Source organism: Neomonachus schauinslandi, chromosome 8 (assembly GCF_002201575.2).
Source record: "Neomonachus schauinslandi chromosome 8, ASM220157v2, whole genome shotgun sequence".
NCBI classification, from domain to species: domain Eukaryota; kingdom Metazoa; phylum Chordata; class Mammalia; order Carnivora; family Phocidae; genus Neomonachus; species Neomonachus schauinslandi.
The window spans coordinates 144794512-144820798 of NC_058410.1; the positions used below are offsets into that span (position 1 = coordinate 144794512).

The 26287-nt window shown below is 41.1% G+C and overlaps 1 protein-coding gene across 1 annotated transcript; it reads left to right on the top strand.

Annotated features, from left to right (window-relative positions):
• The first annotated feature begins 272 nt into the window (after positions 1-272).
• Positions 273-8609, top strand: LOC110586871 (zinc finger protein with KRAB and SCAN domains 8-like). The gene is made up of 3 exons (XM_021697185.1): positions 273-356; positions 5835-6932; positions 8527-8609. Exon 2 carries the CDS (start codon positions 5893-5895, stop codon positions 6700-6702), a length of 810 nt encoding a protein of 269 aa, XP_021552860.1. The 5' UTR covers positions 273-356; positions 5835-5892; the 3' UTR covers positions 6703-6932; positions 8527-8609.
• The last annotated feature ends 17678 nt before the right edge of the window (positions 8610-26287 follow it).

Consider the following 26287-nt stretch of genomic DNA (forward strand, 5'->3'; position numbering starts at 1 on the left):
TCCTCGAATGTAAGGTAGGATGATAAAAAGCACCTGCCTAGAATTGTTATCAATATTACATGAACAGTATCTGATACATAAGTAGTATCTAAATATTTGTTGTCATTATTTCTCTTTCTCCGTATCTCCCTGGGATGGGCCTGCTCCCTTGATTCATTTGTTTGTACAGTGATACATTCATGATTTCATGTGTTTAATTTTTTTCCAGGTCCCAGCTCTTGCACACATTTAAGAAGTAATCTATCAAGAAATACCAGCCCTGGGAGCAAAGGGAGAATCACTGTCTCCCCAGCTCCTACCCAGGAATACACCATTGAAATACCAACTATAGGGACCCTTTACCCCACAGGAGGGTAGTAAGTGTTAAACTTTGACATTTTGTGGTCTTCTGAAGGCTCTGGAAGTAAGGGACCTGGGGAGACTTTTTTTTTTTTTAACTTACTTAACAAGATCAGAGTAAGGGTGTTGTTATGAACTCAGCAGAATCTGGTTCAAAGGGAGGGTTCAAAGAGCAAGAGGCACCCAGCACACTGCTGCCGTTTCCACAGTATGTTATTGTCCAAGAGTTCCGTGTTTACTACCTGTTGTCTGAGACATAAGGTGTATATATGTGCTCCATTTTTTACTTATCTTTGACTGTTTGTGGTGGTTTTGTTTTTTTTACCTTGCAGGAATTTTGATTCTCTGTATGGACCCCAAATGTATTAGTCTTTTCATTCATTGCCTCTGGATTTGGGTTCATAATTAGGAAGGCTTTCTTACAGTGAGGTTTTAAAAGACTTCTCCCACATTTTCCTCTGGTACTTTTTATAGTTTACATTTGTAACACAACTTCAATTTATTTGGAATATTTACCTGAGTATAGACCAAGGAAGGAATCCAGTTTAACATTTTTCCAGATGATGACCTAGTTCTCACCATACATTTATTGAAGAGTCTACTCATCTTTTTCTTACTGATTTAGTACCTTTATTCTATGCTAAATTTCTCCCTCTGATTGCGTCTATTTCTGGACTTTCTATTCTGTACCATTTGTGTGTCTCACTCACCAGTAGGACACTGTCCCACTGAGACTTTATAATCTGTTAAAGATCATTTAGAACAAGTGCTCCTTCATTACCCTCCTTTTTCAGTTTTCCCAGAGAGTCTTGCTTGTTTATTTATCTGTGTGAATGTTAAAATCTACTTCTAAAAAATTTTATATTTTTATTGGAATAGTGTTAAATTTACAAATTAAGAAGTAATTTCTGAGTGCTAAGTGGAAGGATTTGGGAGTGCGATAGATCTAGGTTCATATTTCCTCTCTGCTGTTTGATTAGTTGTCCAACCTCGAAAAATCTGCTTTTCAGTTTTCATATATATGAGAGGAGGATTGTAACGTCATCCTTGCGGGAATAAAGGAGATAAGAGGTATAAAATGCCTTGTTTGAAGTAAACAGAACCCTATCAGGTGACCGGCTCAGGAACCACTGAGAGGGAAACCTCCGGGGCCCTAGAGCAGCCCGTCAGGTGCCCGGCGCGGGTGTCTCCAGAAGTCGACGTCTCTGTTCGCGTCCCGACTTCCGTTCTCCCTGCCTAGAAGGTCCAGGCGGGGCGTCGTCTCGTCCTTGCTCTTGGGTTTTGGGTGCGCTCTGAGGCAGTCAGGTTGACTCAGCCGCGTGCTCTTTGCCCCCTCCCCCTGCTCCTCCTCTCCAGGTGCCGAGCCCTCGGCTCTGGGAAGGGGTGGTGGGGCCGCGTGTCCCCGGGCGAGGTCCCCACGCCCCCGGCAGCCGCTCCTCTTAGTGCCGTTGACCCTGCTTGCCCTTCTCACAGGGCTGAATTTAGGGTGCCGGGGGGGGGGGGGGTGTCCCCAGGGACCTCTCCAGTGTGTGACAACCTTCGTAGCTGAGGGACACTGGCAGTTCTTTCGAGGTGTTCCTGAAAACTCTTTTTGCCTCAAAGAAAAAAGTTAGCTGAAACTCCTTTCTTCCGCATTTTTGGTGCATTTTCCCTCGCCCCTCCCAGCCTCTTTCTTCTGTTGAAAAGATTAGAGCAAATGCCTCTCCTTCTTCTTGATAGCTTTTCTTCGAAGTTAAAAATGTTAACCCAAAGCTATCTGGTAACAGAAGGGTATTTTACACATATCTTCAGCGTTAAGGTCATTTATTCAGAGAAAAAAATATATATATATCCTTTGTAGTTGCCTGAAGTGTCAGCAGTTTGGAGCTGTGAGGGGAAGAGAAGGTACATGGAGGCGGGGACGGGAGCAGATAATTCCAGTGTGAGCAAGCTGCAGGCCCAGAGGGGTTTGGGTGGGACTAGGGAATTCTCCAAGTTTTGCTAATAATAGCACAGCAGCCTAGCCACATGCTTCCATGGTAACCATGTCTTCCGGATTCTAGGCAAGAGTCCGTGTGTCTGTGAGCCCGACACCAGTGAGCCTTTTTCAGGGTTGCCAGGAAGCTGCTGTTCAGAGGAACGTGATAGGACAGCGTCACTGAGAAACGGTTCAGCTCCTGCGCCACGGAGGGTAGTGTCCATGTGCCAACAAACCTGTGCCACACTGGTGGGGAAACCTCCATACCCCACCCGACAACAGGAGGAAGGCAGCCAGACACTTTAAAAAATATGCGTTTGTATAAAGAAACATTCAGAGGCACAACAAACTAATAAAAATGCTTACCTCTGGGGGTGGTAAACAGAGGAGGATCATGGTGGAAATAAGACTTTCTATTTGTCTTTTTAGAGAATTTTGACTTTTCAATTGTATATTATCTATTCAAAACAGACTCATTTTTTAATTTTTATTTTTTTAACTTTTATTTAAATTCCAGCTAATTAACATACAGTGTTATAATAGTTTCAGGTGTATAATAGAGTGATTCCACAATTCGATACTCATCATGACAAATGCACTCTTTAATCCCCATCACCTATTTAACCCATCCCCCACCCCCCTCCTCTCTGGTAACCATCATTGTGTTCTTTGTAATTAAGAGTCTGTTTCTCGATTTGTCTCTTTCTCTTTTTTTCCCTTTGTTTTATTTCTTAACTTCCACATATGAGTGAAATTCTATGGTATTTGTCTTTCTGTGACTTATTTCGCTTAGCATAGTACACTCTAGCTCCATCCGTGTCTTTGCAAATGGCAAGATTTTGTTCTTTTTCTGGCTGAGTAATATTCCATTGTGTATATATGCACACACCATTTCTTCTTTACCCATTCATCAGTCAGTGGATATTTGGGCTCCATAGTTTGGCTATTGTAGATAATGCTGCTGTGAACATCAGGGTGCATGCATCTCTTTGACTCAGTGTTTTTATATTCTCCGGGTAAATACGTAGTAGTGCAATTGCTGGATTATAGGGTAGCTCTGTTTTTAACTTTTTGAGGAACTACCATACTGTTTTCCAGAATGGCTGCACCAGCTTGCATTCACACCAAAAGTGTAGGAGGGTTCCCCTTTTTCCATATCCTCATTAACATTTCTTGTTTCCTGACTTGTTAATTTTAGCCATTCTGACTGGTGTGAGGTGGTATTTCACTGTGATTTTGATTTGAGTTTCCCTGATGATGAGTGATGTTGAGCATCTTTTTTTTTTTAAGATTTATCTGTTTATTTTAGAGTGACAGCACAAGCAGGAGGGGCAGAGGGAGAGGGAGGGGGAGAGAGAATTTCAAGCAGACTCCACGCTGAGCGAGGAGAGAGCAGGCACAGGCAAGGGGAGCTGCAGGCAGAGGGAGAAGCAGGCTCCCCACGGAGCAGAGCCTGATGTGGGGCTCGATCCCAGGACCCTGGGATCATGACCTGAGCCGAAGGCAGATGCTTAACCGACTGAGCCACCCAGGTGCCCCATAGACAAATTTTTTAAAGTTTATTTTTTTTAAATTTTTTTAAAGATTTTATTTATTCGTCAGAGAGAGTGTATAAGCAGGGGCAGTGGCAGGCAGAGGGAGAAGCAGGCTCCCCGCTGAGCAAGGAACCTCATGTGGGACTCCATCCCAGGATCCTGGGATCATGGCCTCAGCTGAAGGCAGACACCGAACCGACTGAGCCACCCAGACGTCCCTGAAGTTTATTTTTATTTTATTTTTTAAAAGTTTTATTTATTTAAGAGAGCACAAGCAGGGGGGAGAGGGAGAAGCAGGCTCCCCCCTCAGCCAGGAGTCCGACATGGGCCCAAGCCGAAGGCAGACGCTAACCCACTTAGCCACCCAGATGTCCCTTAAGTTTATTTATTTATTTCAAGTCACATGCTCTTGTAACTGAGCCAGCCAGGCTCCTGGCATAGACAGATTTTTATTTTTATTTCTTTTTATTTTTTTTTAAGATTTTATTTATTTATTTGACAGAGAGAGACACAGCGAGAGAGGGAACACAAGCAGGGGGAGTGGGCGAGGGAGAAGCAGGCTTCCCGCGGAGCAGGGAGCCCGATGCAGGGCTCGATCCCAGGACTCTGGGATCATGACCTGAGCCAAAGGCAGACGCTCAACGACTGAGCCACCCAGGCGCCCCTAGACAGATTTTTAAATAAAATTTTTAGAATAGTTTCTGGGTACTCTGGACATTTTAGAGTTATACAAAGATTTTGAAGATAGTACAGAGAGTTCCTATATACCCCACACCCAGTTTCCCATATTATTAATACCTTACATTAGTTTAGTACACTTATCATAAATATTGAATTACCGTTGATTATTATTAAAATCCATACTTTATTCACATTTTCCTCATTTTTACCTAATGTCCTTTTTCTGTTCCAGGGTCCCATGTAGGATACCATATTACTTTTAATTGTCGCATCTCCTTAGGCTCCTCTTGGGTGTGATGGTTTCTCAGACTTCACTTGTCTTTGGTGACCTTGACAGTTTTGAGGAGTCCGTTTTTTTTTGTAGAACGCCACTCATTTGGGATTTGACCGATGTTTTTCTCATTATTATACTGCTGTTAAAGGTTTTGGGGAGGAAGACCTCAGAGATGAAGTGCCATTCTCATCATATCAAGGCTACATACTGTCCACTTACTACTGCTGAGACATAAAACAATTTGTAAAACGAAAGAGGCAGAGAGGAGATAATTTATGTAATTTGAGTTTGCGGCAGAAGTTTTATCAAGTTTGGAGACAGAATTGGGTTTGTTGCCAGGGGTAAGAGAGAGGTGACAATCCACCAAGCTTCCACACGTTGGTCTGAACTGTAAAGATGGAATGGGCTGAAGGAGCCCCGTTCTTTGGAGAGGTGAGGGGTCTGATGTGTCACAGTTCCACGGGAGACAGAGCATCCCTGCTGGCCAGGTGCTGTCCCAGCCCCAGCAGCTACAGCAGTGCTGTAGCAGGTGGAGCTGCTTTTATCCCTAGGCTTCTCTTACAGCCCGAATAGCGGGGACTTCTGTGAGTGGTGAAAACACAGCTGTCAGTCACGTTACTGTCACTTTTCCAAACTTATTATCAGTTGAATTTCTGCTGCTTTTGCATTGTCTATCCTTCATCTGCTGTACTTTCTACAAATCTCTTCAATTCCTGTCTTGTGTCCCAATTTAGTTAAATATGATAAAAAGTCTAAGTAGGAACTATGTATTATTTTTATATTCACTTATATTCCAGATTCTGTGCTTTACATACCTTTACGAAGGGTAGATTTTAAATAGACGTTTGAGTCAGATGTTCATTCTATTAGTTTTGTGATATGTTACGGCGTACAGACTAAATAAAACATTTGATCTGGCTGTCATACAAGTGGTGTGTCCTGGGTTTATCAAACATGTTTGAAAGTAATAGTTAAGTCTGTATCCTGTCCTATTGCTTTAGCAGCAGGGAATAAATTACATTTGAAAGTCTGTTTGTTATTATTTCAGGAATCAAGGCCAGAGGTATGAATAAGGTGGCGATTCTAAAGGGAAGATTTTTGTAAGGATGGACCCACACCAGCAGATTGCCAGCATATATAATAGGGATACATTACAGATTCCCAAGTATGAAAAAACCTCTCAGTATATGAACCAGGTACAAAGGCATGAGGACAGGCCCACAGAAGAAAGACGGTATACATGTAGTGAATGTGGAAAGAAGTTTGCTCAGAGCTCAGGCCTTGTTCGACATCGGAGAATCCACACTGGAGAGAAACCCTATGAGTGTCATCACTGCGGAAAAGCCTTCAGTGTGCGCTCAACCCTCACTGTGCATGAAAGAATCCACACTGGCGAGAAGCCCTATACTTGTCATGAATGTAGGAAAGGCTTCAGTGTGAGGGCACACCTGATCATCCATCAGAGAATCCACAATGGAGAGAAACCCTATGAGTGTAATGAATGTGGCAAAGCCTTTAGTGTGAGCTCAGACCTTATCAAACATCAGAGAATACACTCTGGTGAAAAGCCCTATGAGTGTGACGAGTGTGGGAAAGCCTTCAGCGTGAGCTCAGCCCTCATCAAACATCAGAGAATCCACACAGGAGAGAAGCCGTATGAGTGTAAGGAGTGTGGGAAGGCCTTCTATGTGAACTCCGCCCTTATTAATCATCAGAGGATTCACTCTGGAGAAAAGCCCTATGAGTGTGGAGAATGCAGGAAAGCATTCAGCCAAATCTCCACCCTTATCCATCACCAGAGAATCCACACTGGAGAGAAACCGTACGAGTGTGATGAGTGTGGGAAAGCTTTCCGTGGGAGTTCTAATCTTACTAAACACCAGAAAATACATGCCAAAGGAAAGTGTCCGCAGTGATTTATGTGGTGAAGATATTCCAGAGGCCTTTTTTGTATCAGAAGTTAACACCAAAAGAAGGGTATGGTAAAAGTTAGTGTGTGTGTTCTTTTTTAAGTTAGTGTTTTAATTGATACTTGGTCCCTTAGAATATTGAAGAAGTGAGAAGTCAGTGAAAATGACTCCAGAATGGTGACTAGTTGAAATTCTAAAATCACGTCTACTGAGAATGCCACTTTCCAACTCATAAGGTAAAGCCATTTAAATATATACCATAATGTAGTTTGTTTTGGTTTAGTAAGAGCAAACGTCAGTAATTCAAACATTGTTTTTATTTTTCTCATGTACAAGCCTTTTGTTGTTGCTGCCAGTATTATGGGTGAAACCTATTAAGTTTTGAAATCGGAAGTAGTGTTGATTGGTGGGACAGGAACCACATATTCTCATTGTTTCTGGAAATACTAACCAATTGGTTTTCCTTTCTTTGCCTTGGATGTACCTCTGTTCTCTCAGGAGTGATTAGATAGATGGGTTAGTAACTTCCTTGGCAGAGGGTAGACTGCCTCTTTTTAGGTAGGAATCCAGTAGATAATTCTTCAGGGTCATTCTTGCTTTGCCAACAAAGTCCCAGGCCTTTTGACTTACTGATCCAATAAACCCCCTACACCTGACAGAGCTTCCTGAACTAAAACAAAACAAAAACAAAAAGCCTCTCTAAAAGCTTCAGGTGCTCCAAACCCTTGCATTTGGTGTTTCTCAAAGTGGGGTGTGGCATCTGCAGATTCAGGAGGTATGAGGATGGGACTCACTTGGGAACTGTTGAGTTGGCATTGGTTTTAGGATGACTTTCAAGGATCTATTTGAGTGACTCCTTGAAGCTTGATGCTCATAATCAACCAAGAGTGTGGTAGATTTGAGAAGTGGTAGAAAGTTATTGAGTTTACTTTGGAAAATGTCTTTTTTATCTCTGTGGAAATCCCAGAAGAGCTGTTCATCAGACTGTACCCTAGCTTTCCAACCCCATCCCCAGGCCTAAAACCCAGAAGTTATATATGCACATATGAAACTCAGGAAAGAGATCTGGACTTTAAAATTACTTTGTTACTATTTTTTCATATTAATAGTGATTTTCAACTCCTGGGTAACAGACCTGAAATTCTTTTGGTCCCTGAAACTAAATCCCTCGAGGTTGAAGATGAATACCAAATTGATAGAAAATGCAGATTGATTTGGTCCACAGTGTGGATAGGCAGGAGGAAACATTCTCTGGGAAGGTGAAATGGCGTTCACTCCTCAGAGTAGGATGACTCTGTGTTGTAAAGGGATGCACAGTTTCCAGGATTTCTCATTTCAGTCCAGTCAGCCCATAGATACACTGGGTTCCATGAAGCTTTGCACCAGCTTGTGCCACCACTCACTGAGGTCCAAGATGCACGTGGAAAAGCACATCACAAAGTCTCTGGTATTGAGGCAGTGCTTACCCCTCTGCCCAGGTAACTGTAGGCATGGACATGGGGGCTGAACCCAGAAGGTCATGGTTATGGTGCTCAAATTGAGGAGACAGGACCTCACCTGGGGCATGGGGCATGCTAGAGAGAGTGAGGCACATACTTATAGGCAGAAATTGAGGGCCTCAGCAAAACACTAGGAAATTGTCTCTGCTATGCTGGATTGAAAGTGTAAATTCCTTTGCCCTGCTTCTTTCTGCCTTTTGACAGTTGAAGGAGACTGGTTGCTCCTTGCTCTGCCCTAGAGAGAGTTCCCTGCCACCCTGTTTCTGTGTTGTTATCATTAGTGTTTTTAGTGTTTACCTCTTTGGCCCCAAATGTCTTGGTTTGTCCCTAGGAATGGAGGTTTGCAGACAGACTCTTCTGGGATCAGCACTGAAGAGATGCTATATCCCACCCCAAACCAGCACAGCTGAATCCTAAGCAGTAAGTGGTGAGTATTCTGAAGACTTTGAAGGAGCAGACTTCTGGAGAAAAAAACTTCCTTTTCCTGAAGAATATAGTGTTAGGAGATCAGGATGCATGTAACATGGTTATTTCTTGTGAACTCAAATTAAGGTGTTAATGATCATCTGTTGTGTGTTGGGCCTTGTGCCAGGCACTAGGAATACAAAGATAAGTGAAAAAAGCACCCTACTGTCCCAGGGCTTACAGTCTGTTTGGGGTCAGGGGGAAGGGAGCAGATAGGAAACAGTAATTACAGTGATAAAGCCACTAGGTTTGTACAGAGGGCTTGGCAGTGAAGGTGTAACAACCACTCGTGGAAGGGTTGAAAAGGCCTCAGAGAAGGGAAGAAATCTTGGAGGAAGAGTGAGTTCTTCAGCCACAGGAAAAGGGACAGGAAGGTACATTGGGAATCACATGCTAAAAGGCATGTGTCTGCGGGCACCTGCATGGCCTTCAGCTCAGGTCATGATCCCGGGGTCCTGGGATCGAGCCCCGCATCGGGCTCCCTGCTAGGCGGGGAGTCTGCTTCTCCCTCTGCCTCTGCTCCTACCCCCACTTGTGCGGTCTCTCTCTCTCTCTCAAATAAATAAATAAAATCTTAAAAAAAAAAGTATGTGGGGGAAATGAGGGAGGTTTTCACTGATTATAGAATATAGTAGGGAAATAGTGACAGATCACACTGAAGACAGTCGGGGGCCAGACCGTGAGATTCCTTGTTATCTGTGCTTGCAAGTGTGAAACATCCTCTCTGGGCTAGTGTTGAAATGTAGTGAGAAGTGCATTTTACCTTGTAACGCTATGCCATTGTTGGGAGGAGACAGCCCTTGTTGGGCCTCCCGCACTCCTGCATGTCCTGCTGGCTAGCACGGCAGGACCCTGGCCACACTCTTACCCAGGCCACTTGTTCGTATTGTTTGTGCCCCTGCTAGCCTTGAGAGATGAGGTCACATCTCTTGGACAAAGAGTAGACAAGCTCACTGTGCTTATTGGTTGGTTGGTGTTCTTTATGGAAAGTTCATGTATAGATACGTGTTGTAGGAGTTATTTACATATTAATATGAGTCCCTTTCACAGAAAATGCAAATACCCTCTCCAACTCTATGGCTTGCCTTTTAATTTTCTTAATAATGATGCCTTTTGATGAGCATTAGTTTTTTAAACTTATAATAGTCCAGTTTATCTTTTTCTTTGTATCTTTTTGTTTGGTGTATCTTTTGAAGAATTCTTTCTCTGCCTTGCAATCATGAGGCTAATCTATATTTACTCTTTACAAGTCTTACAGTTTTGGGGCACCTGGGTGGCTCAGCTGATTAAGCGTCTGCCTTCAGCTCAGGTCATGATCTCAGGGTCCTGGGATCAAGCCCCATGTAGGGCTCCCTGCTCAATGGGGAGTCTGCTTCTCCCTCTACCTCTGCCCCTCCCCCCTACTCATGCTCTCTCTCACTCTCTTGCTCTCAAGTAAATAAAATCTTTAAAAAAAAAGTCTTAGTTTTGCTTTTCCATTTATATCTATAACCCATTTAAAATTGATTTAAAAAATTTTTTAATTCCATTGTAGTTAACATGCAGTGTTCTATTTGTTCCAGGTGTACAATATAGTGATTTGGCTGAAATTGATTTTATGTATGAATGAGGTAGTTAAATTTCATTCTTTTCCCATATGAATATCCAGTTTATCTTGCATCACTTATAGGAAAGACTCTCTTTTTCCCCCACTTTTCCCCCACTTTTTTCCACTTTTGTACAGTGCTCATTTGTCATATATCAATAGTCCATATATGCATAGATCTGTTTCTGGTTTCCCTGTTATGTTCCATTGGTCTATTGGCCTTTCCTTGCATGAATACCACTTTTTCCTAATTATTGTACCTTTACGTTCTGTTTAGGTATTCAGTGGAACAAATCATCTTACCTGAGGAGTCTAGCTCCATTTCTGTGTGTGATTTTTTAGATCTGATTATAGGTAATTACAAATGCTTTACCCCTCGTAGGGGAAAGCTGCCCTCTCACACTAGACTTTGAGGCACAGCTAATGCATGCAGTCTGAGTTGCACTCAAGGATTCAAGACTGCCTGGACAGCAGTGCTCTTCGACATCTCCGTCCTGCTAGCCCAGGCATCTCCATCTGGGGGCCCATCACTGGGGACCTTGCCTAAGCAACTCTGCCAAGACTCCCTTATTGGGGTAGAGGGAACTTGAAGACCCTTTTCCCACTCTAACTCAGTAGTCAGTACTTTTCCACTCGCAGCCTTTTCCCCTCTTCTTCCTCCTGGCCCCCAGGTCCATAAAATGACTGGACCCTTTTGTTCAGGGCTCTCTTGGCAGCAAGACAGTCCCCACAGCTGTGCTGATTCACTTCCCTCGCCTGGCACTGTTCATGGATAAGAAGGACAGTGCAGCTGCCAGCACTTTGTCTTGTTGAGCGTCTTGCTAACACCAGTGCAGTAAGTCAGGAAAGGCTTAGCGGTTCCTTTCCTGCTTGCCTATGTTAGCTGAACACTGCAACACCTGGCGGCTGGGGCGCTGAAGTGCTGTGAGGGGGTACAAGTGACTTAGGCTACTTATGACCAACTAGCTTTGTATTATGTAACCAAGACTGCCTCCCCACCCTCCCCTGTTACTGCCCCAAATCTCACTTGCTTACGGTACAAACATGTTCTTGTTTATGTTGTGTGTCAGCTGTGGGTCAGTTGCAGCTCTGCAATACATTCTCTCCACTCCAGGATCCAGGCTTAAGGAGGGAAAGAAAAACAGTGGTAGGGCCACACGATGGCTTCCACAGCATATAGTCAGGAGGAGTGTGTGTTGTTTCCGCTTATAGTTCATTAGCCAAAGCAGGTCAAATGACCAAGCTTCTTAACTATATGGTTGGGGAAGAAAATCCTTACAAAGATGGCAGTAAGTAACTAAGCAAGTCTTCCATGGAGATAGTATATCTACCATGATGGCCAATATCTATGGAATACTTTCTATGCCAGGGCTTTTTCTGAGTGCCTTATATGTATTTTTTTCTCAATAAAAAACAATGATATGAGATACATACTACTATACTCCCATTTCACAGCTGAAGAAATGGAGGAACAGCGACATTAAAAAGCTTGGTCATTCAGCTAGGCAATGATCGAACCAGAAATTGAAACCAGAAGTCTAACCTGACAATCTGTTCTCTTAACTACTAACTATAATATAAGAGTTTTAATATGAAGGTTGTTTATGTACCACATTGGGCTCTAAGAGCCAGTGTGTATTACACTGGTAAAAACTTTAAAGGTGAGATCCAAGAATCCTGTGAGATCTAAGAGCCCTTGGTCTCAACCTGTTTTTAACCTCTAAGTAACTGTATTATACTAGACTAACGCCACCGAGCTGGGCCTCAGTTTCTACATCCTTAAAAATAAAGGAGACAGGCCAAATAGTCTCTGATATCCCTTCCAGCTTTGAGATTTTTATAATCTCTCCAGAGAGAAAGTAAAATGCTTTGTTGATGTGATGGCCTCTCTAATCTGCTTTATATGTTGTTATGTTCACAGGGGATCTCGAATAAATGTTGCGTCTTCTTCCCAGTCCCTTCCTCTTATTTTACTTCTCCTGTTTTACATTATGATATCATACTAACAGTAGTAGCTTCCATTTATTGAGACCTAATCTGTGCCAGGTCCTTTTTCAAGCTTCTTAGTTTATTTATTTCATTTAAAAAATATAGATGCGGGCACCTGGGTGGCTCAGTCGGTTGAGCGACTGCCTTCGGCTCAGGTCATGATCCTGGAGTCCCCGGATCGAGTCCCGCATCGGGCTCCCTGCTTGGCGGGGAGTCTGCTGCTCCCTCTGCCCCTCCCCCCTCTCATGTGCTCTCTCTCTCTCATTCTCTCTCTGTCAAATAATAAATAAAATCTTTAAAAATATATATATAGATGCTATATTTAGAAAAGAAGAAAAGCTGAAGAAAATGCTGTAAACATCCATTTTTGAGAACTTTTAAAAAAGCACAGGAAAAGGGGCTCCTGGCTGGCTCAGAGGAGCATGCGACCCTTGATCTTGGGGTCATGAGTTCGAGCCCCACCTTGGGTGTAGAGATTACTTTAAAGAATTAAAAAAAAAAAAAAAAGCACAGGAAAATAACCCAAAGAAAGGAAAAAGAAGAAAATACTAATGAAAAAGCAAGTATATATTCTTACTTAGAACTTCCACATATAAAAAGCCATGTTTTAGGTGATTTCTCTCTGTAGGCTGCTCTCATTTGTTACATTTGACTTCTTTCTGCCTCTAGGGAAAAAGATGCTAATTTCATGGTCAACCTGTTCTTTCAGATGGTGACTCCTGGCCCTAAACAAGGAGTCCATTTCAAAGCAGAGTTTTGCAGAATTCCACCGCCAAATGAGGGAGAAGCCCCTTGAGGAATCGGCTTACAGTGCTTCAAGCCAAGCAGAGTATCTCTCTGATAAAGGGACCTAAGACACTTGGGAGAATTTGCCCTGAAGTTCACTTCTGTCACTGCTCTGGGAGTGGGAAATATTCCCTTACCTTGTGTACAATTTCTACTTGTAATAAACTAATAAAAGAAGCAGCTGCTCAGTCTAAAATGAGTGATCTAAAAATATCTCTCCCTAATAAAACAAACCCTGGAACACCAGCGGTCCTGACTAAGCACCAGCATGTCCAGACTTGAGGAAATCCTATGAGTATTCTCAGCCTGGAAAGACCTTCGGTGTAAACCCAAGGCCCATTACACTACACAACAGAAGCCATTCCTGAAGAAGAGTCCCACCAGAGTAAAGAATGTGGCAAAGCTGTCAGATACTGGACTGGTCTTGTCAGATAGCAGAGAACTGTTGGGGAGATCTTCAGTGTCATAAACATTCCATGTGAGCTCAAGTCTCATTAAACAGATTCCCTTTGGACAGGAGCAAGTAGGGAGGTCTTCATTTGGAAGCAGTGTTATTACCAGAAAACCCATAAACATAAAAAACGTGGGAAGGCCTTCACTAAAATCAGTCTTCTGTATCAGTAAATCCACATTGCAGCAAAACCCTGTATGTGTGACTGCTCTGGGGACACTTTCAGCATTAGCTCAATTCTTAAAGTATATCAAAGATTCCAGACAGAGAAAAGCTCTTTGAGTGTAAGTGATTTGGAAAAGCCTCCAGTCAAAGTTCAGATCTTACCAAACATCAGTCTGCATTGGAGAGGAGCCTTATTCCTGGGACAGGTGTGGGAAAACCTTTCAATGAACTCATCTCTTACCTGACATCGGAGGATACAGAACAAATATAAACCTCAATTGTGAAATAATGTGGTAAAGGTACAGGACTTTTTCAACATAAAGCATCACCATTAAGAAAAAACTAAATTGGGGCACTTGGCTGTCTCTATTGGAAGAGCATTTGACTCTTGATCTCAGGGTCGTGAGTTCGAGTCCCACATTGGGTGCAGAGATTACTAAAAAAAAAAAAAAATTGCATCAATCACTTTAGCATTATTTTATGGAATTACAGACAAGTGTTATAGGAGACTTCGTCAGGTCACTTCATGGGCAAAGTTGAAACATATCTATGACAGATTTCCATGGGATTTAACTGTCTGGCACAGCTTTCATTTTCTGTAGTAAAGGTAGAAAATAGGGAGAAGTCTTTATAACTATTCACAACCTTTGGTGATTGAAACATTATTTATTACATTTATTTTCAGTTTGGAATTCATGATGCTAATTAAAATAGTTTTTCTACGAATGATTTTGACACTGATTCCTCTGATGCAACAAGTATACCATTTCTACCAGACTTATTTCCTTTTATTTTTATAGTGTTCATAGATCTAGGAAATGCTGCAAGTATCTGTGGTTAGGTAAATCGTTTCACAGAATTTCCTACCCCTTTGGGAGGAAAAAATAGAAGTGTGGGTGGGCCACGTGAACTTGTTATTTGCTAAACAATGGACCATATTTACCTTGTTTGCTTTTGCGTGTCTAATATATGGAATAGTGACGGATACGGAGAAGGCTTGGAACACATGCTCATTGAAGGACGCCTTGAAGGGTTCTGTTTGTGGGTGGTTATCAAGTCAACCTGAAGAGGGAGCTCTAATAGTTTGTCATAGGATCTGCCCCCTTCCCAAGCCTGGTCCACAGATAAGCTTGGGTACTCATTGTGGATTTGTTATGAACTCAGTTCATGGTGCATCATAATCATTGGTTTGTGTGTGGGCTTACTTTCGTTTTTATACATTTTACTTTTATCTCTACTCACATCCCAATCCCATTTCTCCCAATTTCCTCCACTCACCCTTATTTAAAAAACTGGTGTGTTCTATTTCATTCTGTGCCATTCTGCTTTTTGAAATCACTTAATTATGAATTCATTAATTACTATATGCAGATCTAATCCTTTAACTGCTCTACAGTGCTTACTTAGTCATTTGTTCATTCTTTTAATGAAAGCTATTTAGGGTTTTAACCAACTTCGGCTCTGAGCACCTTTGGGAGTGTTTTTTCTGGGAAACATAGGAGTGAAATTGCTGGGCCACAGGTTATGCACAGTGTAAATCTCTCTAGCATGTATTGATTCCTGTTCCTTGTGAACTAAGGGACCTATCTGGCATCTTAATCTGATCGTGATATCACCTTTTCCACATCGGTTTTCAAGAGCTGCAGACTTCCAAACCAAGTAGGCACCTTCTCATCTGGTGGCAGCTTGGGCTGAGGCAGATTTCCAAAATAGGAATAAAATGAAACTTCAACTTCAAAAATAATACCTGACTTCTCAGGATCTGGTGATGCAAAACTTGATTCTGTTACTTAAAATGCAGTGTAATCATAAGAGCTACATACCAGACCATGCTATGGGCAAAGGGGAAATAAAATCTTTTCTGTCTAAACATCCCAGAAAGGGAGTGTAGCAGATGCAAAGGTGCTGACATGTTGGAGGAACAGCTCGGCTGATGAGAAAGAGCAAGAAGAGACAGGCAGAGATCAAGAGAGAGGGCCCATAGCAGTGAGCTTATGGGCCAATTTATAGACTTTGGTTTTTACCCTGAGTGAATTGGAAAGCTTATTGCAGGATTTTGAGCAAAGATGTGGCATAATCTGTCTTAGGCTTTGAAAGGATTCCTCTAGCTGCCTTGTGAAGAGTATACAGGGACAAGAGTGGGAACTAGAACAGTTAGGAGCTATCAAGGTAATCCAGGCAGAAACTAACAGTGTCTTGGACAAAGGTGATAAGCAGAGGTGGTGAGAAGTGATGGATCCTGATTACACATTGAAGATCATGCCACGAAGATTTTGCAAATGGATCAAGGGAAAGAAGAAGCAAGAATGACAAATGGCATTGGACAACTGGAAGAATGGAGTGGTCTTAGCAGTGATGAGTAATTACCAATTAATTTTTGAACCAATTGAGTTTGGGGTATATATTAGTACCTCCCAGAAATTTTGATGTTTGAGGAAAGAGGAGGAACATTCTCAGCACAGTCTGCCTCTCAGCCCAGAGCATCCTTCAGCTACACCTGGCTGAGTCCCAGGTGAAAGCCTTTTATCATAGGCAGTTCCCCTCTCCCTCCATCCAGACACTCCTAAAGACCAAGGGCTTAAGAAAGCAGTATTTTCTCACCCACATTTTAGGAAGGACTTAGACTTAAATTGCTGAATGACAGACATCCTGAAGTTGTCTGATTTAAGCCTATAGCATGAGATAAACTACCAGCCTCTGAGAGTTATGGCAGATCAGTTCTAACCTCCAAGTCCATGGTTTCTTAGGAAATACTACCTGTGGTACATTCTTGACTTTTTGAAGAACATTTAATCAAATTAGTTATATGTAAATGTTCTCTTAAGTTAGAATGTTAAAATAGGAGTTGGAATGGAAATCACCTAATAACTATTCACCCTGCAAAAACATGCACCAGAATTCTGCTTCCAGTTATGGTGGACAAAGTAATATAGACCTATTCTCCCACTGAGAAGTGGGAAAGCTGAGCAAAATGCTTTTTTTTTTTTTTTAAAGATTGTATTTATTTATTTGAAAGAGAGCGTCAGAGAGATAGAGAGAGCACCAGTCGGGAGGAAAGGGAGAAGCAGGCCTCCTGCTGAGCAGGGAGCCTGATGCGGGGCTCAATCCCACTCAGTCGGTTGAGTGTCTGCCTTCGGCTCGGGTCATAATCCCAGGGTCCTGGGATTGAGCCCCGCATCAGGCTCCCTGCTCAGCAGGAAGCCTGATTCTCCCTCCGCCTGTTCTGCTGGCAGCTCTCCCTGCTTCTGCTCTCTCTGACAAATAAATAAAATCTTAAAAAAAAATAAAAATCTATCTAAAGACATCAAAGAACTAATTCAAGAGTAAAATTATGGGCAAGAAGATATAGATTGAAGGAGATTATCCCTTCTTTGGGCATCTTGATTCTGCAAGGGGTACCTGAGAGGCTGAGTCATACTTTCGATAGGTTCACAGAGGAAAAAGAAATTGGATTCTGGGTACTGCCAAGGTGGGGGTTAGTGCTGGTAAATGTGCTCACTCTCATGTGTGGGACCCCCAGAGACTGCTCTCAAATTATAACCACACAGGGGGCTGCTGCTCTGCTCTGAATCTTAATCTCTACAGTGGATTGAAGTGATTCCATAGTGCCAGTGCCCTCAGGTACCAGGAAATCCTCTCTATAAGGACATGATATTCTCTTTGCTCTCAAATTATTTCTACAAGCAGTTTTACAAAAACAATTTAAAAACTAGGCACATGAGAAGAAAAATGACACAAAGAAAATCCAAGAGAAGCAATTGCCAGTAGAAACACATCTGGGAGTCCAGACTTAGTATTACTGGACAGAGATTTTAAAATGACAATGCCTACAATGTTCAAATATGAAAGATAAGATTAAGAATTTTAACAAAAAATGGGGGACAATGAAAGAACCATAACAATTCTGAAATTGAAAAACAATAGCCGAAATGAACTCATGGATACATATAACAGATAAAACATAGCTGAAGAAAAAATTAGTGAAGTACATAGTTGAGAAGAAAATATCTTGAATAAAGTGTAAAGGGACAGAAAGAATGGTCTACATAGGAAAAGGTTGAGAGAGAAAACAGAGATCCAAAATATTTGTAATTGGGTTTGAAGGAGAAATGAGTAAAAGTGGGGGAAGACAGTATTTAAAGAGATAATAGATAAGAACTTCCTAAAATGTAATATCAAACACAGATTCAAGAACCATATGAAACTCAAAAAGGATAAATGAAAATATTATTTATATTTAGTAATAAATATAAATAGTAGAAGTGCTAAAACTAAAGACAAGTATCTTAGAGGTAGCAAGAGGGGAAAAAAAGAATCTTCAAGGAGCAACAATAGCTTATTTCTCAACAAAAAGATTTGAAGCCAGAAGACACTGAAATGACACCTTCAAAGTGCCAAAAGTAAAAAAAAAATGCTACATAGATGTCTCTACTGAGCAGAAAATTCATTCAAGAATAAAGGTAAAAGACATTTTCGGAACAAACAGAAGCTGAGAGAAGTCATCACTGACAGGCCCTTATAAAGAAAATATTCGAGAAAGTTCTTTAGGCAGAAGGAAAATATTCCTCCTTGAAGGGTTGAAGATGCAGAAGTAATCAAGAACAAGAAAATGGTAACTATGGGTAAAGCTAAACAAATACTGACTGTATGAAACAAAAATATAATGTCTTGCAGTATTAAAAACTAAAGTATACCAGAAGAAAGGTTTTTGTTTTTTTTTTTTATGTTGAGAGAATAAAGGACTTAAATATCCCTAAGGTTCTTACATTAACTGGAAAGCTATAAAATTACCAATTAATTTTAGATTAGTCAGTAATGCACGCTGTGATCTCAAGGTAACCACTACAAGAACAGCCAGGGAGTATGTAGAGAAAGCAATAAAGCAAAGAAAAACAGAGCAAGTACGTCAAAAGAAAGCATTTAGTAAATGGTAGGTTTAAACTGTAATATTAAATGTATATGGACTAAATGCTCCAGTCAGAAGATAATTGTCAGTTTGGCTTTTTAAAAAATCCTGCTTGTATGAGGCACATGTAAAACATAAGGATATAGAAACTTTGAAAGTAAAAAGCTATATCATGTAAACACTATTTTGGTATCAGATAAAGTAGACTTTAATGACCTAAATTTATTTGGTCATTAAATGCCAAAACTGACAGAAAAAAGCAAAATAAATGATCATTTGTGGAGGAAAATCTTTCCACACCTCTCTTGCTGACATAAAAAATAGAAAAAAAAATTAAAAATCACTAAGTATTGTTTCAGTGTTCTCCAGAGAGAACCAATAAAGAGATATATAAATATATATATCCAAGAACCAGGAGCTCCAGTGTCCAAGGGCAGGAAAAGATGGATATCCCAGGTCTAGGAGAGAGAATTTGCCCTTTTCCTTTTTCTGCTCAGGGCCTCAGTGGAATCTGGATGATGTTTGCCTACATTGGTGAGGGCATATCTTCTTTGTTCAGTCTGCTGATTCAAATGCTAATCTCTTCCAGAAACTTCCAGACACATCCAGAAAGGATACCTTCCTAGGTAGCTGTGCATTGCTTAGCCCAATCAGGTTGACCCATGAAATTAACCATGGATGGCTCAGTTGGCTAAGCATCTGCCTCAGGTCATGATCCTGGGGTCCTGGGATCGAGCCCCATGTCAGGCTCCCTGCTGCCTGCTTCTCCCTCTGCTCTCTCGCTTGCTCTCTATCTCAAATAAAATCTAAAAAAAAAGAGAAAGGAAAAGAAAAGAAATTAACCATCACAAATATATATTTGAAAAACACCATTAACAGAGTTGCCCTGATGGAGAGAGGGAGGCGGGGATATAACTCTGCAGTCAACAGCAGCAGGATACGCATTCTTTCCAATTATAAATGAAAAATGCACAAAGCCATATACTAGGCCATAAAGCATATGTTGATACATTTCAAAGGATGGAAATAATACAGAATAAGTTCTCTGACCACAGTGCAATTAAGTGAGAAATTAATGACAATAAGGTAACTAGGAAAAAAAAACTTATTTGGAATTTAAGAAATATACTTCTAAATAACCTAGGCTCAAAGAAGAAATCACAATGGAAACTAGAAAATACATTGAATTGCAATTTGTGCTTCTGACAAAGATGGAGTAATTGGAACTGGATTTACTCTCCCACCAGGAAAAAAAAAAACTGGAACCAAATTAATAACCATTTTTAAGACATTGTATTTCAAGCAATGGAGGATGGTGGTGATTTAAAGTGGGAAACAAATGAAATGAGTGCTGGGATTGCCCCAGAGAAAGAGAATTTTGACTGTTGCACAGGGACAGAGAACCAGGTAGAGCTGGCAGATTCTCTGAGATGAGGGATACATCGAGCATGGGAAGAGACCAAGTGGCTGCAGTTCACAGGGCAGAATAATGGAAAGGAAAGTGCTGTACAGAGAACTCTGGAGATATGCAGAGTCCCTCTCCAGATTTAGGAGTTGAGGGGCATGCACTAAAGAAGGTACCCTCAGGGAAAGAACCATCTGAAAGAATTAAAAGGAAAGGTACACAGCATTACACAAGGCCAAGAACAGTACCTCTTCCCACCAACAAGACTGAAAAATGTTGGAATTCACAAAGCATTAGGTGAAGTACTAAGAAGGAGTCTGCCTCAGTAGTGAGGAATAGTTAGCTATATATAATTAGTGTCCTGTTGCTGCTGTAACAAGTACCACAAACACAGAAGCTTAAAACAACAGAAATGTATCATATAGCTCTGGAAGACAGAAGTCCAAAATGAGCCCCATTGGTCTAAACAAGATGTCAGCAGAGCTGCATACCTTTTTGAAGGCTGACGGGGAGATTTTTCCATTTCCTTGCCTTTTCCACTTGTAGAGGTCACCCATAGTACTCAGGTTCTGGCCCCATTTCTCCATCTTCCAAGCCAAAATCAGGTTGAGTCCTTTTCATATTATATCACTCCAACTTCAGCTTCCCTCTTCCGCTTTTAAGGACCCTTGTGATTACATTGGTCTCATACAGATAATACAGGATAATCTTCCTATTTTAAGGTCAGCTAATTAGGAACCTTAATTTCGTCTGCAACCTGAATTCCTCTTTGCCAGGTAGCCTAACATATTCATATAATTTAGGGATAGATATCTTTGGGTAGGGAGGAGAGATTTTTACCTACCACATTAGTCTATGCTAAATGTTGCTTTGCTCTCACCTAACAAATACTAAAAACAATACTTGAAAGGGGCACCTGGGTGGCTCAGTTCGTTAAGCATCCAACTCTTGATTTTAGCTCAGGTCATGATCTCAAGGTCGTGAGACTGAGCCCAGCATTGGGCTCTGTGCTGGGCGTGGAACCTACTTAAGATTCTCTCACTCCCTCTGTCCCTCCCCCACCTCGCTAAAAAAAAAAACAGAAAATAAAAAAATACCCGAGTGGAACTGAATTCTGTTGTCAACCAATGAACTTGGAGGAGGAGTCCAAGCATAAGATGAGAACTGCAGCCCTGAACAACACTTTGATTGTACCTTGGTAAGATTCTAAACAGAGGGTCGAGCCACACTGTGCCCAGTTAGTCATCTATGGAAACTGTGAGATTATAAATAAGCATTGTGTTTAAGTAACTAGGTTTTACGTAAATTTTGAGTTGGCTGCAATAGAACACTGTTGACAAAGACACCAATAGGGTAAAAGCATGGAAAAACATGTGCCGTGCTCACATAAATAAGGTTTCAGTGGCTATATTAATACTGGACAAGGTAGATTTCACAGGTAAGAATGTTACCAGTAGTAAAGTTCTTTCATAATGATAAAGCAATTCCTGGAAAGGACACAATTCTTTTTTTTTTTTTTTTAAGATTTTATTTATTTATTTGACAGAGACAGAGCAAGAACACAAGCAGGGGGAATGGGAGAGGGAGAAGCAGGCTTCCCGCTGAGCAGGGAGCCCGATGCGGGGCTTGATCCCAGGATTCTGGGATCATGACCTGAGCTGAAGGCAGACGCTTAACGACTGAGCCACCCAGGCGCCCGGAAAGGACACAATTCTTAACATTGAGGCACCTAATAACATACCTTCAAAATGTCTGAAGCAAAAACCATTGAAACTTCATGGAGAAACAGAAAAATCCATAATGTCAGAGATTTTACTACCACCCAATAATTTAAAAAGTAGACAGAAAATTAGTAAAGATATAGAAGATTTGAAGAACACTCTCAACCAGTTTGACCTAATTGACATTTCTAGAACACTCTATCCAATAATAGTAAAACATATTTTTTAAAAAAGTTTTTATTTATTTAAGTAATCTCTACACCCAACATGGGGCTCAAACCCACAACCCTAAGATCGAAAGTTACATAGTCCTCTGACTGAGCCAGCCAGGTGCCCCAGTAAAATATACTTTTAAAAAATCTATTCACAAATTTAGAGAAAACCTGAGATGTTAGAAAGTATTTTGAACCAAATGATCATGAAAACACAATATATCAGAACTTGTGGACACCACTAAAGCATTAGTTAAGAGGGAAATTTGTAGCATTAAACATCTATATTAGAAAAGGGTCTCAAATATAGCTTCCACCTTAAGAAACTAGAAAAAGATAAGGAAATTAAACACAAACTAAGCAGAATAATTAAAAAACAAAAAATAGATGAAATAGAAGAAAAATAAACAACATAAAACTAAAAACTGGTTCTTTGAGAACAGCCATAACATAGATAAGCTGTTAGCCAAATCTGGAAAAACAAAGGAAGGACTCAAGTAATGAATATCAGGAATGAAGGAAGGGGGTGCCTGGCTGTCTCAGTTGATGGAACGTGCAACTCTTGATCTCCAGGCTGTGAGCTTGAACCCTACCTCGGGCGTAGAATTTACTTAAGAGAAAAAAAAAAAAAGGAATGAAGGAAGGGAATACTGATTCTACACATATTAAAAAGATAATACATGAATGTTATGAAAAACCATCATAGTAATAAATTTAACAATCTAGGTTAAATGGAAAATTTTTTTGAAAGACAAAAAGGCTCATTCAAGAAGAAATCAGTAACTCCAATAGCCCTTTATGTTTAAAAATCTAAATTGTAATTTAAAACACTTCTCACAAAGAAAACTGCAGGTACAGATGGTTTCACTAATGAATTCTATCAAACATTTTCGGAAAATATACTATCAATTCCACACAAAATCTTTCAGAAAATTGAAGAGGGAATTACTTCCCAGCTCTATATGAAGCCAACATTACTGTGATACCAAAACCAAAGGCATAAGTCTGTAGACGTATATCCCTCATGAACATGGATACAGAAATGTCTTAAAATTTTAACAAATCTAATTGAAAAATACATAAAAATGGTAATACATCATGACCAAGTCAAGTTCATCTCAGTGATGCAAGGTTGGCTTAATATTCAAACAATAATTTAATTAGGCACGCCTGGGTGGCTCAGTTGCTGAAGTGTTGACTCTTGATCTCAGCCCAGGTCTTGATCTGGTTGTGAGTTCAAGCCCCTCTTTGGGCTCCATGCTTGGCAGGGGGCCTACTTCAAAACAAAACAACAACAAAATAATATATTTAAACATTAATAGACTAAAAATCATAGCATCTCAATAGACACAGAAAAATCATTTAATAAAATCCAAGATATATTACTAATTAAAAACTCAGCTCTTGAGAAAAAGAAAAAAGGGGCACCTGAATGGCAGAGTTTAAGCATGGGACTCTTGATTTCAGCTCAGGTCATGATCGTGGAATCAAGCCCCATGTGGGGCTCTGTGCTCAGCATGGAGTCTGCTTAAGATTCTCACTCCCTCTCCTTCTGCGCCCCCCCCCCCCCCCCGCCGCGCACACACTCACACTCTCGCAAATAAATAAATCTTAAAAAAAAGCAAAACTCAGCTCTTGCAGGAGATGCAGTGGCAGCTGCAGCGAAGCTCTGGTTGACCTGCTCTCCACTGCTCCTGTGCTTCACTATCTGCCCCTCACTCCCAGCTGTTCACTGTCACTGCAGAACAAGCCTCACGGCAGCCAGGGCTTGAAAGATACTGGTAGAACCAGAGGTGATGATTCCTTGAATTAGAACTACCCTAAGCAACCACAAAGTAAAATCTTTGGAGGTGTGTGCTGACTTGATCAGAGGTTCCGAGAGAAAGAATCTCAAAGTAAAAGGATCAGTTCAGATGCCTACCAAGACTCTGTGGTGAAGACTCCAAGACAGGATCGTTTTCAAGCGAGAATCCAGAAGCAACCCATGGACATTCACAGTCCTCCTGAGATTGTTAAGCAAATTACTTCTGACATTATTGACCAGGAATGAAGGTTGAAGTCACTAGTGCGATGTTTAAGTCAACTATTTTATTTTATTTTTTTAAAGATTTTATTTATTTATTTGAGACAGAGAGCATGAGAGGGAGGAGGGTCAGAGGGAGAAGCAGACTCCCTGCCGAGCAGGGAGCCCGATGCGGGACGCGATCCGGGGACGCCAGGATCATGACCTGAGCCGAAGGCAGTCGCTTAACCAACTGAGCCACCCAGGCGCCCTAAGTCAACTATTTTAATAAATTGTTAGTTGTAAAACAACAACAACTCAGCAAATTAGTAACAGATGGGAAAATCTCAACTTGATAAAGGGCATCTATTGAAAACCTACAGCTAACATCATATTTAATGAAGAAAGAGTGAATACAGGGCACCTGGGTGGCTCAGTCAGTTAAGCTTCTGCCTTCGGCTCAGGTCATGATCTTGGGGTCCTGGGATCGAGCCCCGCGTCGGGCTCCCTGCTCAGTGGGGAGTCTGCTTCTCTCTCCCTCTGCCTCTCCACCACTCCCCTCCCCCGCTCCTGCTCTTTCTCAAATAGATCAATAAATAATCTTTTTAAAAAAGAGTGAATACTTTCCCTTTAAGAACAAGGCAAGCAGGGGTGCCTGGGTAGCTCAGGTTCCTGGGATGGAGTCCTGCATCGGGCTCCCTGCCCTGCGGGAAGCCTGCTTCTCCCTCTCCCACTCCCCCTGCTTGTGTTCCTTCTCTCGCTGTGTCTCTCTCTGTCAAATAAACAAATAAAATCTTAAAAAAAAAAAAAACCAAGGCAAGCATATCTGCTCCCACCATTTCTATTTGACACTATACTAGAGAGTCTAGTCTATACAGTAAGGCATGAAGATGAAGTAAAAATATTGAAAAGGAAGAAATACAACTCTTTATTCTTAGATGATATGATTGCCTGTTGGTAATAGGCTTGAATCTATCCCTGAAAGCTACCAGAACTAGTAAGTGAGTTTAGCATGGTTGCAGAATTCAGGATGGATATACAAAAACCCAACTGCACTTTGTATGTACTGTGACGTGAATACACACACATGTATACATATATATTGTGTCATGTTGTGTAATCGTAAAATCAACACCCATATATATGTATGATTCTTTTTATCATAGACCATAAGTATACATGTGTATATACAGACTTTTGCACAAGACCACAATAGAAAACCATGAGACACTGAAGAAATCGTACTTTTAAATAAATGAAGGAATGTGTCATGTTCATGAACTTGAGAACTGAATATGATAACCATGTTAATTCCCCAATCCTTACTATATATTCAAAGCCATCCTAATCAAATTTCTGACATCATTTTTTTTGGCTAAAATTTATATGGAAATGCAGAGCAAGAAGTAACTAAGATAGTCTCTCTTTTTTAAAGAATTTATTTATTTGGGGCACCTGGGTGGCTCAGTCATTAAGCGTCTGCCTTCGGCTCAGGTCATGATCCCAGGGTCCTGGGATCGAGTCCCACATCGAGTCCCACATCGAGTCCCACATCGGGCTCCCTGCTCCACGGGAAGCCTGCTTCTCCCTCTCCCACTCCCCCTGCTTGTGTTCCTTCTCTCCCTGTGTTTCTCTCTGTCAAATAAATTAATAAAATCTTTTTTTTTTTTAAGATTTTATTTATTTATTTTAGAGAGAGAGAATGAGAGACAGAGAGCATGAGAGGGAGGAGGGTCAGAGGGAGAAGCAGACTCCCTGCCGAGCAGGGAGCCCGATGCGGGACTCGATCCCGGGACTCCAGGATCATGATCTGAGCCGAAGGCAGTCGCTTAACCAACTGAGCCACCCAGGCGCCCTAAATTAATAAAATCTTTAAAAAAAAACCAACTCAACTGCTTTTTTTTCTGCAAAAGTTAAAAAGCTGATCCTAAAATTTCATATGGAAATGTAACAGACCCAGAATAACCAAAACAATCTTCTTAAAAAATAAGAAAAAAGTTGGAGTACTCATATTTGATTTCAAAACTTACTGCTAACAAAGATACTTTCCTTGATCAAACTTAAGTTAGGCTCCTAAACCTCCTAGGCCCATCTGTGCATTTCCTTTAAAAATCTAGTTTTAGCAAGAACCCTGCTAAGTCATTTTAACCAGAACCTCATCACTCTGCATATGTGATCATTCTTGACAGCTGATCAAGTTTCTCATCTTCCACCATATCCCATGTAATGTCTGATCACCTTGGCCTCTCTTCAGCAAGAATTCTGGTAGGTCATTTTAGCCAGAACCCTCCTCACCCTTGATGATATTTCCTCTTAGTAATTTTCCATCACTGACCCCGACCTTACTCCTTGGCTATAATTTCCCACTTGCCTGTTTTGAGAGTTGAGCCCAATCTTTCTCCACC